Genomic DNA, 20,435 nt, shown 5'->3' with positions numbered 1-20,435 from the left:
ATTAATCCTGATTATAAGCACACACACACTTTAATCAGAAAGTGTAGAAAGATCTGTCCATCAGAAGTATTCATGTGTAGACAGAGCTTGGAAATAAACTTGAATGAAACCCAGTGCACAGATTCAAACAGGAAGCAAAGGCTGGTCAAAGGTGTTGTAGGCAGCACAACCTTTAACTATGACTATACTATATACTATACTATACTAACCAACTCTATTTTTCATGGCCGCAGAAAACTAGGAGGAGGCTGAGATCCAGACTTTCATTCAGACCCCTTACTTTCATAAAAAAAACAGAATTTTATGTAAATAATTAGAATAAAACAAATGTATAATCAGGAGCTGAAAATGTCTAGTTTATCCTGTAAGTGTCTGGCAGTACGTATTTTATTGTATCTTCATTTTAGATCAGGACTTTGTGTGTGGTGCGCGGTATAACCTTTGGGATGTGTTTGTAGGTGTCACTTTGGTTTGGAATGTGTTTGTCCAAAAATGCAGCAAATAAGCTCTGTTAAAAGCAAAATTCTGGATCACTAATGTCTAAGCCCTCCTACGGCCCCAGGTCAGCCTATGTGGGGGAACCACACCGCATGAAACCTGGTAACATAATTTGACTGAGTACAACAGGACCATCAGTACAGCCTGAGTGAGGGATCAGATTAGGACACAGTCAGAAAATGTATGTCTGTGAAAGCATTTAAAGAGAACACAGCTCATGTGAGTTAACGGCAATCTGACCTCATCTGACATCAGCGTGGCGATCGCTCTGCCGATCTCATGGTACGACTTGGCTTTTCCTTTGGGTCCAAGCAAGATGAATAAAAATCTGCAAATGGTACAAAATCATTTGTGTTACGAAAAGTTTTTGATCTGGATTTTTTCTGATAAAAAATGATCTTCCTGTTCATTTTAACATCTGTTCATGTTTCCTGTTTCCTGCTGCCTGCACCTGTTCAGGTGTAACTATCAATAACATTTAGTGTTTAGTATTGGATTTCTTTATAATTTAAAGTGAACAAAGGAAAAACATCATATTATTTTATATCATTCAGTCCACTTTAATTGTTAATTGTGAGTGATTTCATTGTGTCTACTTGTATATTTCATGTTTTACATTCTATAAATACAATTTTAAAACATATGTGTGAGGTCAGGGCAGCATGGTGGTGCAGTGTATGTTTTTGTATGTTCCCCCCGTGTTTGCGTGGGTTCTGTCCGGGTAGTCCGGCTTCCTCCCACAATCCAAAGACATGCACATTAGGTTGATTGGTGACTCTAAAATTGCCCGTAAGTGTGAGTGTTTGTCTGTCTCTATGTGTTGGCCCTGCTGGTGACCAGTTCAGGGTGACCCCGCCTCTCGCCCGAAGTCAGCTGGGATTGGCTCCAGCTCCCCCGTGACCCTGACGGATAAGCGGTATAAACGATGGATGGATGTGTGAGGACACCTGAACAACTACAACTTGGAAAATCTGGACTGAAGCATCTTCCTACTTTAAACTTTATGTCCAGACATGAATCTCAGCCACCTTGTAGGAACAGGAACCTCCGTCAAGGCTCCCAGCATCACAGCTTGCTGCAGACGAACAAACGCCACAAACGGTGCATCCAGGAAGTCTACCTCCCCCACCAACACGTTGGAGGCCTCGGCGTCTCTCGGCAACTTCTTCATGAACTTGTTCCTCAGCTGAAAGCACAGAGGAGAAGAACAGGAGGATATGTTAAATGTTACGTTCACACCAGCAAGCTTCCCAAGACAGTGCTCACCCAATTAAACAACCTATATCAAACCTGACATTCCCATTCAGCTCAAATACCAAACTGGAGGCACCCTGGCATCAAAATAGGGCTGTATTTCTTTCTGGATGGAGGTCTGACACCTGCTGAGCAACATGTCCCCTCCAGAGGACAATAAAGTCCTGCAGCCGTGTCTCTGACGAGTTTCTCCATTACAGACAGAGGCAGAGCAGTAAATATGCATTCAAAGAATTAAACTGTTGGATCAAAGCCAGCTAAAGAGCAGATGCTGTATTTTCTTTCAGTCTCTGATACCAGATGCAAAGCAAAGGTTATCTTGTTTTCCAGATTTCCAAGTGCTCTGGCAGGCATTAACCTTTTAACATCCACCCTTTGTTTTAACACCTTTATTTAGCATATAGCTAATACAAAATAAAGTATATCAGTTCAAACATGGCTCATTATTTTTGTCTTCATCTTTAAGTCATATTTGAATAACAATAACTAGGACATGGAACATGCCAGAACTATGGAAATCACATTATTCCTGCTACATCCTGTCAACCACCCCTGTGTAAAATTACAGAGCTCTAGGCCTAACCTTATGGGAGCTAGCCATAGCTTTTGTTTGTTGTGTCTCTAGTGCAGGTGTGGACAGTGATGAAGTACACTTGCATCATTTGGTATTTGAAACGTTTACTCCACTGCTGCATTTTTGAGCAGTGTTGCTACCTGATCCGTAAATCCAGTTCTCAGAGGTGAGAAGGAGGCGAGAAGCTTAACTTGCTGGCTACTTTCATAATTTGCTCCGAAAGAAAACGATCGCTGTGTGAAATCACATACTATGCACTGTACTATTATACCTACCCCCCTACCTACTCTGTTTCATTTGTCTACTCATGTGAGTGCATTAGAGTATTAGTTAATAAACTTAATGTAACAAATATACTCATTCCCAGCATTGGCAATGAAAAAGCTCTTTAAATGCTCTTTCATCCTCTTCAGCAGAGTCTACTCCACTTTTTACTCATTTTAACCGAGCATTTGTCCTCACACGCTTTATACCACATTACATTTCAAACGACAATCATATCTGATAAAGAGAGCACATCCAGATCATTAATTAATAAAACCATAGACATGAAGATAAGATTGCAGTGGAAAACTACAGAGTTATATATTAACACTAAAACAGCAGAGAGTAAACATTTACTAAGACGTGGCCTGAGACGCGTCACACTGCAGCTCCTCCAATCATCATGATCATCATCATGTTTCACACCAATGTCACTATGAGTATCTCTCTTCTCTTCAACCTTTACAACGCTTAAGGTTTCAGTTCAGCTCTCTAGTTCAACTCTATTGATTGATTCATTAACTCCAAACCATTGATTCATTTACTAAATAGTAATCATTATACAAAACTGAGCATCATAAAGGTTAAAATGAAACCATCACCACTTCATCCCCTCAGACTGTTCGTGGCACCTTCACTACCAAAACAACAGCCACCACCAACTGTTGACTTTATAAACTAAAGATCTGAAAAGCCTTTAACACATTCGTCAACTCGAGAAACTGTCAGCACAAACTGCTCCGTGACTAAAACATCTCAACGTTTCTGCAATCTAACAACAGAAATTAAGGCATTTGGTAAATCTAATGCCATGGTTATCTCTGTCAGATTTATTTAGATTCACCTGAGGATGTCCCTGAGGAAATAAACACATAACAATCACAAGACTTTGACAATATTCACATCGTCTCTATGACACTGACAGTTATACAGACAAATCTATAAGCACATCAACATATAAGTGCCAACACATTCATCCACTACTGTCTATACGATTACATTTCATTAAATCATGCTCAAATTAATGTTGTCATGATTGGTTGCTCAATATAGATTTTGTTGCACCATTGAAAGAAGAATGATAAGATAAGACATGATGATGATAAGATAAGACAAGACAAGACTCCTTTATTAGTCCCACAACGGTGAAATTTACAATGAAAGTCTGTACCAGTGTGAAGACCAGCTGGAAGCTTTTTCCAAGGTTTGATGGCCATAAGTGAGAAAGCAGACTAAGTTTAAATAAAGATGACCAGCAGCACCAGAGGGTGAAAAACAGACTAAACTTTTCCAAAGTTCATGAGTTTTAGGCTTTCATTTCATTCACAATTAGTGGAAGGATTAGATGCACTTTTAAGGATCAATATGGTCTCCAAACTGTTCAGATAACCTTCAGATGTGTGAAAATCGTGTCGTCACCCAGATGAAGCAGAGCGCTCTGAAGCCAATACATTAAGAACATAGAAGAATTTCACTTGTTATCTGGATTCCATTGGCTCAGTCGGGTAAACTTTCTCAGTCTACTCTGCTCAGCTACTATAGTTACACTTTACTCAGTCTTCATTTACTGTTCCTGCAGTATTTCAGTGTTCTTCCTCACAGAGGAAAGTTAAATATTTTTAAACCTAATCTGAGAATGGACTTCTGATCACTGCTCACCCTTACACTCCATGCTGCTAAAACCACATGGACATGCACAGTAGATTATGTAACACATTAAAGGATCCATCAGACATGAACAGCCAGTTCAATGTCTAACAGTCCTGAAGACAGACTAACTGCTGTTCTAACTAAGATCAAGAAGACTAGTTCATGATCTTTGTGACCTCGACTCTGTCCCATAAAGATAAATGCTGTTCCACACACAGGCAGCAGTACCAATCAGTGAAGGCAGAGAATTGGCACACAGTGCTGCTTCACTTTCATCATCTCTGTTGTCTGTGTTGTGTTGTTAGCTTCCTTCTGTATAGTTGGGACATAATGTCAAATGTTTCATCTGTTAGGGAAGGAGGTCTGATAGCAAACTGAGTCTTGGATGGTGTCCAGTGTGGCTATAAAATCTGCTGTACTAGGATTTAAATTGGATTAGAATCCAAACAACCTTGGCATTTCCTCCAATCAGTGTGAGGCCGCTGGTAAACATCCATACAGATTAAAAAATACAGTCTGAGAGAGGTTTTGTTGTTATGAGATGACTTCAGCTTCTAAAATAAGATAAAGAAATCAATTGTTGATAAAGAGAATTAGAATTATTTTAGGAGCCAACCACAGCATGTAGAACCAGGGTAAAAAGAACAAGATGGAGGCAGTTAAGTCGTATTGGCCATGGGTTGGTTTGTAAATTTTGAGTCGAGAGTTTAAATCTGCGCAACTACGCTCTCGTCCTGTGTCCAATCACAGCTAATCCACACTTCCCTCTAGAACTATGTACACCCAATCTGTTCCCATTTGATTGCGAACTGACATCAAGAACACATTCAATTATCTCTGACATGAAATCTATTTCACACCTGAGATTAAAGCTGGAATAAGCTCAACTAAACCTACATCTTTGTCATTTGTCACACTCCAGCACGGTGTAAAAGAAAGAAAAAATATTCCAGTTAGATAAGAAAATAATGTTTTTTTTAACAATACAGCAATGAGCCACACTTTTAATGCATGTAACTTTACAGTGTGCACCTGACTGTGGATGTGAATCTGCCTGACTGTTGTCTCTATCATTCAGCATTAAGATATCAGGCGTGTGGAAATGATCACAGAGGAAACTAGTGAATGATATTTATAGGCTGAGTGGGTGTGGAAGAGCTTATGCTCAGAAGATGTGCCTCCTGTCCAGTTGTCTCCTTCCTACTCCGTCTGTCCCACAGGACAGGACTTACTGGGTCAGTCTGACCTAATTCTCATCTCCCAGAGGCCTGGTCCAGGATGAGACCATATGAATGGCCCAATGACTGCTGTGAATTGAGTAAATCCAACTGTTCCACTACCAGAATGAATGGAGATTACAGTATGATGTCGGGCACATTACACTGTAACTTTCACTGTAATTCACTACAACAGCAGCCTAAATTCATTTTAAAATTGCTGTTAATCCAGTTTCTACTCAGATCAGAAAGTTCATTGAGAAGTAGCGAATGAATAACTATTTTTGTGTATTTATGTCTGCATCATCATCATCACACACTGAAAGATTTTAAAGAATATGATTGGTTATCAGTATAACACTGAGCCAACCCCTTCCTGTGACCATGGCCTCGGATCCAGTTTCAGTCTGAGCTGCCCCGACACACTACAGGAGGAAATGCTGTAGGAGTACAGGACTAGAGTATTTCATCTGCTGCACCTCCTCTGACACACTATCATCTATAAGCAGGACGGATAAGATAGTATGAGCCATGCAGACACCAGGGAGCAAAGTAAACATGTTGCAAATGAAGGATATTTATTGATAAACGCAAAGATATCTGATATCTCCTGATCAGCCTGACAGATAAACTAAGGGAAAGTGCATCATAAAGAAAGTGTGTTTTGTTGTGTACTTTCCACTGTGACGTAATAACACCTTTTCTCTTCTGTTATTCACTGTTCCAAGGATTCTTGGCCTCAAAATCTCCATTCTGATCAGGAGAAGTTTATCAGGTCTCCTAAGGACTCCAGGAGAAGGCTGCTGGATGACCAAAGCGGGAGGAACAGCAGCCATCTACGAGCCAGCAGCCTCTACAAACCAATAGCCTCTAACAACCAATAGCCTTTACAAACCAACAGCCTCCTCTACAAACCAATAGCCTCTAACAACCAGCAGCCTTTACAAACCAACAGCCTCCTCTACAAACCAATAGCCTCTAACAACCAATAGCCTTTACAAACCAACAGCCTCCTCTACAAACCAATAGCCTCTAACAACCAATAGCCTCTAACAACCAGCAGCCTCTACATACCAATAGCCTCTACGAACCAGTAGCCTCTATAAACTAGCAGCCTCTAGGAACCAGTAGCCATTATGAACCAGCAGCCTCTATGAACCAATAGCCTCTATAAACCAGTAGCCCCTACGAACCAGCAGCCTCTACGAACCAGTAGCTTGTGCAGTGGTGCATGACTGCACCAATGTGTCACTTTGCTTTGGATTTCCAAATATGCTGGAATTGTCATATTTCTCTTGAACAATCCCTTCAAATTGGTTTCAGAATAATGTTTTATGCAACTGAATCAAGCCTCACTTAAATAGTTGTTAATGGGACATAAACCCTACTTGACTGGCACTAGTAAAAACAACTTCATTGAGTTCATGATCTTGATAATTCACTGATTTATTATAATTTATCTATTTATGACACAAAAAATAAACTGTTATCTTCATCAGCTTCATATTCCAAGAAATGCAAATGTTGCAGTGCTGCCCAAAAGGTTTGACTAATCAAAGACAAACACAAAGATAGATTTCCACTATGAAAGGATTGGGTTGACTCACCTGATCTTTCTCCGGTTTGTCAGAAATGTCATTGAGGCTGCTGGAGGTCAGGTGCCGGTGAGTCGTGGTGGGACTATCTGTTAAAACACATCAACCGCTAACAGTTAGAGCAGCTCCACCTTCACAAGGACTAAAGAACTGAATGGAAGAGGGGGCAGAGACCCAAGAAAAGACAGTGGCCCAGACAGTTTGCTCCACATGCAGCACCCAGAAGAATAATAAAGCATCTATCTTCAGCCAAACACAGACAGAAACATAAAGAGATATTGGTCACATTAACTATCATCTGTTTAATAAAGGCTGGAGCTCACCAGACCACACTAACTCCGTTCAAGCTGAAAACACTTCTCTTTAGATGTTCACTGACTGAAAGGGACAATAACTAGATCTACATGCAATCTGATGAGAATCTAGGAGACCGACACGGCTCTATTCAAAGTCAAAAATCTGTAACTTAAAGTCTGAATATCTCTAAAGTTAATGTAACATACAGTCTGAACCCCAACAACGCTTAGTTAACTATTTTCATTGAGTTAGGTTATCACTCTGTACTAATAATCATTATTATATTATATCATTATATTTTTACTAGAGAACCAGTTGTCCCAAAGGATCACATTGCAGCCATTGCAGCCCGTTTGGTGTCTGCTGGCTGAGGTGATCTACTGGACCAGTTCCAACACTTTTACTACCTACCAGTCACTCACACACCAGAATATGTAAAAAGATCAGACACAGTGCCCAGAGAGGCACACATCTCAACAAGTGCAAATTCTGATGCCACTGTAGTTCATGTTCATACATCTGCCCCCTGAGGATTGTGGGTAATAACATGCTTGTCAGTATGATGCAGCCAAGGTAAACAAAGTACTTCTATACAGTAGATACAATAACAAAAGGGAGAAAACAACTGAATTTAAAGGGAATATTTAAGGGATGAAATGTAAAATGTTAGCCAACTAAAAACAAATAGAAATAACCTAAACTGACATCAATAAAAACCTATTCAACAACACATTAAAATGAGAATTGGGTCTGAATGGTTATATTTTAAACTACAGTTTGGTCATGACAACGTTCAAACTGCAGCTCAAAGTTTTCCAGTTGTGGCTACAAAGTGACAAAGAAAGTGAAGTATTACAATAGTAAAAGACTGAGATAGCTGAAAAAAGTCAAATACACCAGCTACTTGGCATTTTTGTTCAGTTCAGTCACAAATATGAAGTCTTTGGCTTCTGCATCATCCAATAGGAGCAGTGATTCAGAATTAATCGGGGTCTGCAGTGTGAACGTAGACCAGGTTCAGAGAACTTACTAAGCCAGTCCATGCTGGTACTCCTTTGGGTCTGCAAGTCCTCCATTGATATGCGACCCGACAGGCAAGTCACAGAGTTCTCAAGAGGACTGCGAGCTTTTAGTAGCAGCAAGGCAAGCAAAGCAGGAGGAAAAAGAAGAGAGGTGACAGGAAAGTCGATAGGCAAACCACTAAGACAAAGCAAGAGACTTGTTAGGAGAACAAAATCGAGTGGCTGTTAAAAGATGTGTAAAACATGAATTATCTGAGTTTTAACAAGCAATGCAGAGAAGGTCAGAGGATACCATGGATCACTGGACAGGAAGATTTCAGGAGTCAACTTGTATTTTAAAGGAGAACTCAAGTAGGTTCTAAAAGTGCTGGAATTGGCTGCAACTTTTCTGGAGTTAGTTAGTTAGTTTGTGTTATTGTGTGACTTTGTGTGACTTAAAGGGTTAGTTTTGATCAAAACTGTTTAAAACACGAAAGTCACACAAACTCCTGTGTTCTGCAATAAAAAAAAACGGGACCAATTCCAAAATATTCAAACCCTAAATATGTACAAACTGGGTCCAAGTTTAAAAGTTCTCCTTTAATAAAGTAGATGATGTATTGTTTTAAAGTTGTAAAGCAATCAATGATTATTAGTGAAGCTGTTTATCTCAGCACTGTGATCTTGATAAGAGGCTCTGACTTTTATGTGATGAGTTTCCATTTGAACATTCTAACAAAGCAGATCAAAAGAGGAAACTTTTCTTTTGATAAAGTCATAAATGTGATAGCAGATAATAAATAACTTCACTTTCCAAAGACCCATGGCTGGTGACACATTAATTACACTGTCAACAGGGTGAATCACTACTCCATGTGTTACAATCACAGCACTTGTACACATGTTGTTAACATCAGTTATATATCAGTGGCTGTCACGTCCTCTAAAGACTGACTGCTGTTTAACAAGGTGTTATAAAAAAATTTGTTTGTTGCTGTCTATAGGAAAATATAATGTTCATTTCATGAACCTTACATGCACACTACATCAGACTGATGTTAAATCCATTTAATACAGAAACTACAATCCTGACAATTGGAATAAAAAAACATGATTGTGTATCTGAAATCAGTTCTCTTTGTAATACATTTTCAGTAAAGCAAACTGACAGCATGCCATGTGTGATGAAAAGAGGTGACAACTTCGACTGTAAAAGAAACATGAATTTTCAGAAAACTCACACACACACTTGAAGAAAAAGAAGTTAGACAAAGATGAAAATAAATCACCTTCAGAAGTTCAGACTGCTGCAAAGGTTAATCTCAAGTTCTTTATTAGTCATATCCTATCAAACCACTGGGGCAGCTTTATGATTTCTGATGACCCTGAACTTTTCTCATCAGTGTCATAAATTTGTACACTAACTCAGCTCCTCAGTGTTGAAAGTTACAACTGAAGTCAGTTTGAAATGAGCTCCACCTGCTCTCACAGATACAGGTAAAAATATCTTTAAGCGTTCTGCAGCGGTAAGGGCGGTTAGTACAGAAGTCTACAATGAGTGCATTAAACGTGATGTTAAAGTGATAAAAGCAATGATGAATCAGCAAAAGCCAAACTTTGCACTAGTTGATTAACAGGTAAGTAGAGGTACTGTACTATATCAGTACTGCAGTAGGACCAATACAAAGGTTTTTTTCTGTTGAGAAAATATAAGGGCTCAAACTTCTGATATGGTCTTCTATAAAAAATGTTTTCCACCTTGTGTTAAGGAGAAGCTGCTACGTATTTTTGGCTTTGAAGTGCCATATTAGTGGGTTCATGCAGAGGAGGGCAGCAGTGTGTCCTTTATGGCTCACTAACCCTAACCTTTATGGCTCACTAACCCTAACCCTCAGAGATCACACATCTCAGGGCCCCAGTTGAGCTGATGAAAAACATGGAAATGAAATGCAGCAAAGCAGGTACAGACAGCTATGTTGATTACAGTAAGACAACTGAGAGTAAAACAACTGATTTTGTTTTTTCTTGTCATTGTTTTAAAAGGCAGACTGCACCACACTGGCATCAGTATTACCGTTTTCCTGGTTGGAAAACAGCCTACTTGCACTGGAGACCGTCTTTCCGATGTCGGCCAGAGAGCGCAAGTTGGACTTCTTGGTCTGGTGACGATGTTTCCGAAGCAAAGTGTACATCACTTTGTCCTTCAGCTCTGCTTTCAGCTGGCCGATCTCTATCTGGTTGTCAGTGATCAGCTCTGGAGATGCAGAGGAAAGGCAGGAAGAGGAAGAGGAAGGTGATTTCAGTCTTTTTCTGGATAGTTTTACCTCTCAAACTACATGATTACAGAACCGCCTACAACAATCCAAAGAGATGTCTCACAGTTTAAAACCCCTAATACTAAAATGAATGAACATTTTGTGTTTATACTTTAGATGCAAAATGATAAACTGAAATAATTTATGACAACTCTTATCGAAAACTTTTCTCTAAATTTACAGATTTTTCCAGCACTTAACTATATTGTTCAACAGCATATAAAGGCCATTGAAAATGACTCCCTTTCCCTGGCTCCATAATATTTTTTCCTACAGAGAAAAAACTCAGAAAAAGTCAAAGTTACAGTATAATTTGATGAAGTCATCCATTGCAGGAAGATTACATGGCAACCTCGCAACCTGAAGTGATGTGGTTTTTCCCATAAAAACTGTTGTGAGAAAAATGCTGCCCAAAACTAAATTCTGCTGTTCTTTCAAATCATCAATACAAGGCTGTACTTTTTGCCTTGATGCAGCATTTTACCAACAACCTTCATTTAGTAACTCCAGGCGAATTAACTGTAAGTCACCATAAAGAGCCTCTTCCTGCTGGTCAGGACACATTCAGAGTCTCCCAGACTGTAGCGCTCCACAATGAAAGTCTTCGTGGCCTCATGAAACAGCTCGATCAAAAGGTCCGGCCTATTTTTAAAAAGAAGGTCAGGAGTCTGAATGCTGACGGAGAGCAGCCCGGGGGGTTTCTCCTCATGGAGGCTAGTGCTGTTAATGGCCCATCAGTCAGGTCTGTTGGCCTCAAAGCAGAGAGGCCCCTCTCAGCTCGGCCTGAACCCTCCATGCAGCTCACTCAATTACTTCACATTAATCAGTCCCAGGGCTAACGCTTCCTCCTGCTCCCTCATGCACACAAAAACCAAGAGGGCTGCCTGTCCTCATATTAGGAAGTTTTTGTCTAACCATTTACAAACTATTTGAGTCTCTAAGTATTCAAATCTGCAGTAAAGTACAGTACAGGCCGGAGCGGGCAGAGCTCTGGCCCCTTAAAGCACACAAGAGGAAAGAAGCCTAACCCTAACCCTCCGCACCCTGTGTGTGATCTACATTGATCCAGAAAGCTGCATGCAGCCCTGCAGAAGAGCTCAAATGCTCTGTCCATCACAGAGCACGTAACATCCACCTGGCAAGGAGGGGCTAGCTTTTCTGCATCACTGACACTGTATGCTCCATCTGTTGGGGCAGTGGTAAAACCAGAGACCTTTGGTTTGGATGACCCACACTAATAAAGCCATTCCATTCACAACACAGTCATAATGTCACCAAAGTATCCTCACAGAACAGAAACATGGATCTCTCTTTATGTGTGGTCCCAAAGACTGTGATCACGACCAACTATGCACAGATCAACTCAGAGAGGATGGATGGGAGCTTTTAAACTGCAAAATAATGAGACACAACAGTCAGAAACATGGGTGCCAGTGGAAAACTGCCCAGTACCATTTTTATTTTATTTTATTTTCCTCTCCTGTCAGAGCTGCTGTAGCGGTCACACTGCAGGTCACCTGTGCTGCAAGGGAAAGCCATCTGATATTATTTGAAGGGTGTATAGATAAAGGCGTACAAATGTGTATATTCAGTTTTTCTGTTTGTATTTTGTGAGTCAATTAATAAAAACTGTAATTCAGTGTCAACATAAGAGACATAAGAGAGACGAAACACAGAAAGGCTGTATTGCAAAGTACTGGATGTTTACCAACTCAATTTAGATCCAAGAGAGTGGAATAATCCTGGATTTGCTCTGGTTTTTGGTATAAATGGATTATCTTGTGCTTTCTAAGGCAGATCATTTGCCTTAATTAAAGGAAAAGTTATTTGTGTTTATAAGAACCTGTCTTTGAGTTTTTTTTAGATCCAAGGGGCTAGCGCTCTATCAAGTTGGGCTATGTAGGATGTACGTGTAGGATCATGGGCTTTTGAATCTGTGACTATTCTGTTTTTATTCTGTCTCTTGAAAACCCCTAACTTCATGGATAATGACCCAGGACCAACTTCAAGCGTAAAATGGGATGGACTCCAGTCTCTGGCATCATAAGTTTCATCAACCCAAAAACTAAGAACTTTTATACGCACATCCTGCGTTGTAGATAGACTTCAACGTAATGTGGGGGACATTATGTTTCTTACCAAAACACACGAGCCAATGCAAATACTGTTGTTGCCGCTGAGTGTGATGCAGTTTATCTTGTCAGAGATAAAAGTAAGGCCACCTACCGACCACCTGAGGCAGAGTGGAAGCTTCCAGATCCAGCATGATGGTGCCTTTTTCTATGCATGTCCGCAGTTCAAAAAGACTGTGTAGGGACAGCGTGGCCACGTGGGGTTTACTCCAGCGTTCACCTCCTTTCTCCACCTTCTCCTCAAACTTGATCCACCTGGAGAGATGACAAGGGTTAAACTGGAAACGGTGAAAGGTGAAGACAAAACATTTAAACAGGTTTCATATTAATATATTTTACCTGCAATCGTAGAATAAATGGAAGGGAAATTCAAACAATGATGGACTTACCTACAAATAAGCACTCAGTATTCAAATAAAATGAATGAAGTTACTTGCTAAAACCATAAAAAAAAGTCTTCTGTGTGATCATTTCAAATTAAATGTGACTGCAGGGATGTAGTGCACAAATGTACTGTATAAAGTACATTTATTCAAGTACTGTACTTAAGTTTGGAGTATTTGTACTTTACCAAAGTTTTCCATTTTATCTGGGAAATACTGTCATTTTTGCTCTACTACATTTATATAACGGGTTGGAGCCCAACCTACACTGGGAACTAGTGAACTAAATTAGCTGACTATATATAAAGTAGTTAAAACTAGTGGTGGCTTGCCCCGTGACAACAGTTAAATACTACTTAAGCAATGATGTATTAACATTATAGACCTACTGGTCCAATATATCTTAATAAATCAGTGACTGTACTGGTATTACTAAGTCCTGTATGTGTCATGGATGTCCAAACTATACTAGGCTATACAAGAGGTTTTACAGCTATCTCACAAATCTGATAGCAACTATTGGGTAATTCAACAGCATTTTAATTGTTTCAGAATTGGACTGACAAGCAAAAAAAAGAGGATATCTAAAAATAATGATTGACGTGTGGGTCAGATCACATGTATTTGGAACCTTGTATTTGAAAAGTGGTGCAGAAACTAAATAAGAAACATCATATCATTATGAAGCACATGACAAATTGTCAATAATATATACATTTATAGGCAATTTGGTATAACTCAGTTTTCTTTTATTACTCCTTTAATACCAGCATTTTATTCTTCATTTAATGCTGTTCGTCATCAAAGCCACATTAAAAGGTAACTCCTGTATTTTTATATCTGGGCCCCATATTTTGTGCACACTATGTTGTCTAAATGATGAGTAGGTACAGAAAGTTAGTTTTGGTTTATTTGTTGTGTTATTATGAGACTTTGGTACTTTAAAGAGTTAGTTCAGATCCAGCACAGTATTTGTGTCACACAAAATAACTTAAACAAACTAGCTGATGGAGGCAGCAGCAGACCAGCAGCTCCTGTACAGAACCTGTGTTCTGTGAGCTAAAATCCCTGTTTTAGTGAATGTAGTCTGGTGTGTGTGCTGTTTGTGGTTAAACCAAAAGAATCTTCCAGGTCTCTCTCTGTAGGGATCCTTTTCATAATGCTGTCACACACTTAGAATAACACTCTGAGCCTGTCAGTGGATCAAACAAGCTCTTTTAGTGGACCTACTGTGATCAGGTACAGTTGTCCCAAAGGATCACGTTGCAGCCATTGCAGCCCGTTTGGTGGCTGCTGGCTGAGGTGATCTACTGGACCAGTTCCAACACTTTTACTGCCTACCAGTCACTCAGACACGCGGATATGGACAGAGAGGAGCCAGGGTTAGAAGTTAGAGTTTTCCTTTAAGGCTCATCTTCATTGAAGAATCCTGGATTGGGTTTCCCTAGCTACGGTGTCAGACACAGATTATTATTTCGCAGTGTTGTCTCATGCACACCTGACAGACATGTGTACAGTGACGTACATGTACATGTAACGAACCAGTATTGTCATTTCTATTTTCTTTATGTATTTTTTCAATTAACCCCTTTCCCCCTCCCTCAGAGTCAGGGAGATGAGAAACTGAACTCGTGCTCAGCAGTTGTTTCTATTCCAGGGTTTTATTTGACCAGTTTGGCTGCAAAAACTGCACTTGGAGATCAGCCAGCACTACCCAGCAGCACTTGTGAGATCTTTTATTCATGTTGAATCCCTTGAGTGGACTTCTTTAGACATTGGGCCAGGGTATAATCTCGGAAATTATTTGCAGAATAATGAGTTTGACATTTAAAATGCAGGATTGATTAATTTCACCTTTTGTAAGCAATAAAAAAGTGATAGGCACTTACTGAAGGGTCTGGAACTGCACTCCTCTTTTAACCTTTTTAACCTGCTGATCCACTTGTAGTGATTTCTTACTTGTACTGTTCTCGTTCATAGCACTTGTTTCGATGTCTCACTATGGGATGCGCCTCCCTGCGTATTCCTCAGAAGCATTTATCTCCCTACACAAATACTGATTGGCTGGCGATTGTGACATCTGTGTCAGGCAGGTATACCCACTCCAAAATAGCTCACGCTATGACTCAGCATCCATTCAAACACCTCTTATTGCTTTGAAGCATATCTCAACGTGTTGCATAGGCTACCTAGCTTAACTGTCCACAGACTGGAGCTGTCCTAGCTAACACTCCGTCTGCCTCTGTTAAACAACGTTACGCTTTGACTCTTTGGTCTTCTCTATAGACTGGAGTCTTTTTCCCATCGGCCGTTCATGGTAGGCTTTTCTTCACGAATTAGCATACCAGCTAATCCATCGTCCCTCTCAGTTAGCACTCCAGCTAATGACAATGGAACCAAACGTCCCTCATACTGGAGGAGATGGAGATCCTGGGGCCCAACTCTGCACTTGTGGAAATAAAATCTCGAGTAAGGACATACCCCAGGTCTGCCCGTGCTGCCTCTGGCTGAAACACGCCCCATTGGCGATTGAAGCCCTCGGCTCATGCTGACACTGTGCCTGCTTCACCATGAAGAGTCTCCACCAACGGCTAGTACGCCAAGCCAGTTTGTCGGGAAAGGACCCTCTCTTGTTGTTGTTATTCTCTTGTTGAAATTAAGTTAAGATAGATAGATAGATAGATAGATAGAAAGAAAGTCTAAGTCTAAGTCTAAGTCTAGATAGATAGATAGATAGAAATACTTTATTGATCCCTGGGGGGAAATTTTTTTTTGATAGACAGAAAACAGATCAATTCTCAAGCTGTTGGCCTTATGAAAGGACCACCCGTTCAGCAGCAAGAGTCTGATACAGGGAGCTTCCCTGAAGAAATGGAAAAAATGGCATACTCCGCTTACCCCCCATGGAGCCGTTAGTTGTAGCCCACCTCCACCCAAGGCTGGCAATGGCATCCTTCAGGAACCCCACACTGCCGGTTTTCAGTCCGCCCTGACTGAGAGGGGCTATAAAGCGGTGGCTTTAGCTGTCAGAGCACACTGAATGTTTCCTCTATGCTCGTGGCCAACGAGGCAGAGTTGTGTGAGGACATGGTGACCAAGCCTGACCCTTTCATGTGGGAAGAGATAACTATGATTACAGACATTTGCCCTGCGTGCAGCAATGTGCTGTCCAAGCCACAGGTAAATCTATGGGGATCTATGGGTCAGACAGAGAGAAGGAAAACATTTTGGACATGCCAAATGTGTCTGACGGTATTTTGGCACAGCCCTGGCCTCAATCCAGGGGAGATGTGAGACTTAGAAAAAGGTGGCCTCCCTCAGACTGGACCACAAGCTTCATTGCGCAGAAAGGGTGACAGTCACTGTAGAATGGATGATGGCACTGTGCAGAAGGTGCTACCCTGCTTTCCTGGTGCAGAGGGTGCCTTTGGGCACCATGCTTTCCTGGACATGAGACATGAGTTTGACGGGCTGGTGCAGAATATACGAGGGCTGATCTGTCAGGGGTTTCTGGAGCAGGGGTCTCCAGCAGTCTCACATAAATTATTTGGAGCTCTTCACTGTGTTTCTCACTCTGAAACACTTCTTCACATTTCTCAGTGGCCATCATGTCCTGTTGAGAACGGACAATACACTCACTCTCACTTTTCTCATCTCTCAGTCCCTGTGGATCCTGGTGATGCAGACGTCACGATCACCAGCCAATCAGTACTGACGTAATGAGATAAATGCTTCTGAGGAATACACAGACTCATACATACACATCTCACTCATGCTACTCTGAGATTTGGGGTTACGCAAGGAACCTAAAGTTTTCTTTTGATACTTCGGTTGATATTTTTGACTGCAGAGAAATATTATTTCCTTGTGAACATTTTTCATCATCATATTATGTATCTTATCCTGTAAACCTTTTAAACCGTGTGAAACCAAAAGCCAACATTTATTCATTTTTGCTTCACCTTTGGCACTTCTGTCTGTTTCCTAACTATCATACTTATTTTAATCCTAACCACCACCATTTCCTGGTTCCTAAAGCTAACCAAACTGCGACATGGACATGGTATGAGGACATGCTGAATTTATCAACTGTCAGTATCAGTTCTGCAGAAGACGGATGAAACAGAACTTAGCCTTAGTTCTTTTGAGTACAAGTAAAAACACTTAAAGATTATTGAGCGACTTTGACAGCAGAGTTCTTCAGGGGTTTCTGCAAACCATTCGACCAACAGTGAACCAAAATGTAAAGTCTATCTGCAGTAAAGTTGGTCAGAGGTTACGATAACAAATCAGCTCATTTGAAGCCTCAAACAGCAGCCCAGGGATCCAGTTTCCCCCTGAGAGAGTTTCATTCATCCAACACTAATGATGCATAAACAATCATCCCATCTCTCTCATCCCATTCCACCAGTGGGCCACACTGGAGAAACCTGCAGAACCCTGCTGCTCCACATTCAGAGCACACCGTAGATCCCTGATAGTGCAACTGAATTTAGACTGGCAACAGCTGAAGTTTTAAGTTTTTAGTATTTGTTCTGTCACTCGAAACTATATAAATAACAATTAGGTAACAGTTCTGAGGCGAATTTGAAGAAACAGATTTTTCTGTGTTACATTTTTGAATGATTGAATGAAAGACAATGGAGGAGGTTTCTAAACATCATTACAGCTGTAGAATCAAAAAGGTGCACATGCAGGAACATTGAGAGAAATTCTGACTGATGTCCTTACCTGGCTGTCTCCTTCCACTCCATTTCCTGTCCGTCCACTGACAGCAGTTCATCGAGCTCGGTGAAGAGCTGTGGGGGCGCCGGGCCATCATCCTCCTCCCCGAGGATGAAGCGAATCCTCTCGGCTGCCGGAGATACTGTGGAGAGAGGAAAAATACTGCGGTTCACAGGCTGGCAATGGTGCCCGTTGGGCAGGGGTTTGTGAAGGGGCTTCCCCTCCTCAGCTGGGCCCTTCCCTTTGACCTCAGCAGGAGGTGGAGGTGGTGGGATTTTCACCATGATCTCCTCTCCTCTCTCCATGTCCTCTTCTTTTTCTTCATTCTCCTCTTGATTATTGTTATTGTTGGACATACTTAACAACTCAGTAACCCCCCCTTTTCTCTCCAAATCAGCTGACCCAGAGTTTACTCTTCAGATAGCAGTTAGCGAGCAACACCACAGTCCCAAAGCAGCAGCTAGACCCTCATTAACGTCTCGGGTGAAAGTGACAGTCGTTCAGCTGACTGCTCCAGTACTTTGTGTGGCAGGTAGGAGGGGGCCGATGGGGTTTTGGGGTCCACTCAGTGAGAGTGTCCCCACAGCTAGCCCCTTTTCCTTTTCTGCCCCCCTTCACTGTTCAAACAGGCATTCGCCATTGGCCCTCAAGCCTTGGCAAACTGCCCTGGACGCCCTCATTAACAATTAGGAAATGGCTCACGAACTGGCCTATTCTTCAGCAGAGGCTTGGCTTTCCCTCCCCTTGTCTTCTCATTTGAATATTTAGAGAGCAACACAAACAGAATTTCAACAGGACTGATACATAAAATAAACTTTTCAGTGCTATTCAAACATGTTGTAAATGGTTGACACAGCTTGTTCCATCAAGTGGAAACAATATCTGAACTTTGAATGAACAATAACTGCCTCATTCATGAAAGCAGGCACATGCATGTAGAAAACTGAACATACAACTCACATCACAACACTCATCTCTTATACTGTATGATGATGAAAGAGACTGATGTTTCATTTTAGTAAAGCTTAAAGCAGAACTCTTTCTTAACCTGGACCTTATTTGTACATATTTCAGGTGCAGTTGCCCCAAAGGATTATGTTGCAGCCATTGCAGCCATTTGGTGGCTGCTGGCTGAGGCAATTCCAGTACTTTTAGTCCCTACCAGTCATTTAGACACCAGGATATGTACAGATTGGGCCACTGGAGTCCTCCGCAAGGCTCATCTCCACTGAAAGGCTCTGGAATTGGTTTTACCTTTGTGTCAGACACAGATTATTATGTCTGATGACTTTAGACTTTAGAGGGCTGTAACCTCATTTTAAACAGATTTTAAACCCAGGTTTCTGTTCAGTGTTTCACTATATCTGGGTATGTAAGCACACCTGACAGATTCCTTTGATTCATTCACAACATTCAATCAAAGCAAACCAGTAATATAAGAAAGAAGGGCAATAGCAGGAAGTAGATCTAAAGGAAGTACTAGTTTATGCATGAAATATACTAACTGGACAGTTAGTTTCAATTGTGTTTTAAATGTTCAAGTATGTTGCTTTTATGTGTGTGTGCTGACATCCATCCATCCTTGTGAGGACCTATTTGGAAAGTGAGGACATTTTGTCTCATTTTTTCTCAGGTTTTGGGTTAAAGGTGTGGGCATGTAGAGGGTCCTCACAAGTACAGGTGCAGAAACCTGTATGTGTGTGTGTGTGTGCCTGATCTGATTACGTAACAGCTTCCTAATACATATACTGAATGTATTTAATTTGGACTTGATTTTTATTTCCCAAAATGCAGTTTTTTGGTGTCTCCCTCTGACTCTTAATCTTATCAGAAAGAGAACAGAGACAGAAAGTAAAGTGAAATGGTTAGCAGGCTCTGGGAGAGTGAGAACTGACAATAAATTAACTATACTGCTCTTAGAAAAAGAATTCAGTCTGTGCATCACAGAGGAAGGACAACAGTCCAGGTTTATGTGAAGTCTCTAACTACACTTCATTGTGCAGGTGTAATGTACACGCACACACTTAACATTGCATTACACACCACAAACATTCATTCATTCATTCTGTCTGTCAGTCAACACAGTAAATGAGGTGAAGGCTTCAGTTTCTTTTTATTGTGTTTTCTGCAGCATAACAACAACAGCAGTTCTGAGCCAGACAGGCAGCCCTAAGATTACTAGGTGGGGGAAAACTGTCTGCGCACACACACACACACACACACACACACACACACACACACTTTAACAAGTTGAAACTAGCTTAAGTTGCTGTGACCTGTTTAATAACACCTCGGGTGGAATAATTTACATGTGTGTTTGACACATTCAGCTGACGCTGATATCCACAGCCATTTATGTTGATTACAGTAAACAGTTTAAACAAGCTTTTAATACCTAGATGGCCAAAATGACACATTAACAATAGCGGGCAGTGCACGGTGAAAGTCAAAGCTTCACACAGAGCTCATGCTGCTGGATTCCTTCTGTCCAGTTACTAAAGGAGAAAAGGAGCAATAACAAACTGTAAAC

General features: G+C 40.9%; 1 protein-coding gene across 2 annotated transcripts in view; it reads right to left on the bottom strand.

Annotated features, from left to right (window-relative positions):
- Positions 1-20,435, bottom strand: part of slc4a4a (solute carrier family 4 member 4a) — a 52,955-nt gene that overhangs the window by 15,085 nt on the left and 17,435 nt on the right. Inside the window, exons 4-9 of one of the 2 annotated variants that reach the window (XM_070834380.1) lie at positions 17,912-18,047; positions 12,892-13,052; positions 10,425-10,604; positions 7,065-7,141; positions 1,527-1,684; positions 739-826 (exon numbers count right to left, since the gene is read on the bottom strand). In XM_070834380.1, coding sequence (XP_070690481.1) covers positions 739-826; positions 1,527-1,684; positions 7,065-7,141; positions 10,425-10,604; positions 12,892-13,052; positions 17,912-18,047 — 800 coding nt within the window. The remainder of the gene's footprint in view (positions 1-738; positions 827-1,526; positions 1,685-7,064; positions 7,142-10,424; positions 10,605-12,891; positions 13,053-17,911; positions 18,048-20,435) is intronic. The other variant, XM_070834381.1, reaches the window with a different exon arrangement.

The sequence above is a fragment of the Pempheris klunzingeri genome, chromosome 7, assembly GCF_042242105.1.
Source record: "Pempheris klunzingeri isolate RE-2024b chromosome 7, fPemKlu1.hap1, whole genome shotgun sequence".
Classification (NCBI taxonomy): Eukaryota; Metazoa; Chordata; class Actinopteri; order Acropomatiformes; family Pempheridae; genus Pempheris; species Pempheris klunzingeri.
Note: the sequence above shows the minus strand (reverse complement) of the source record. Positions and strands in the feature narration are given on the sequence as shown.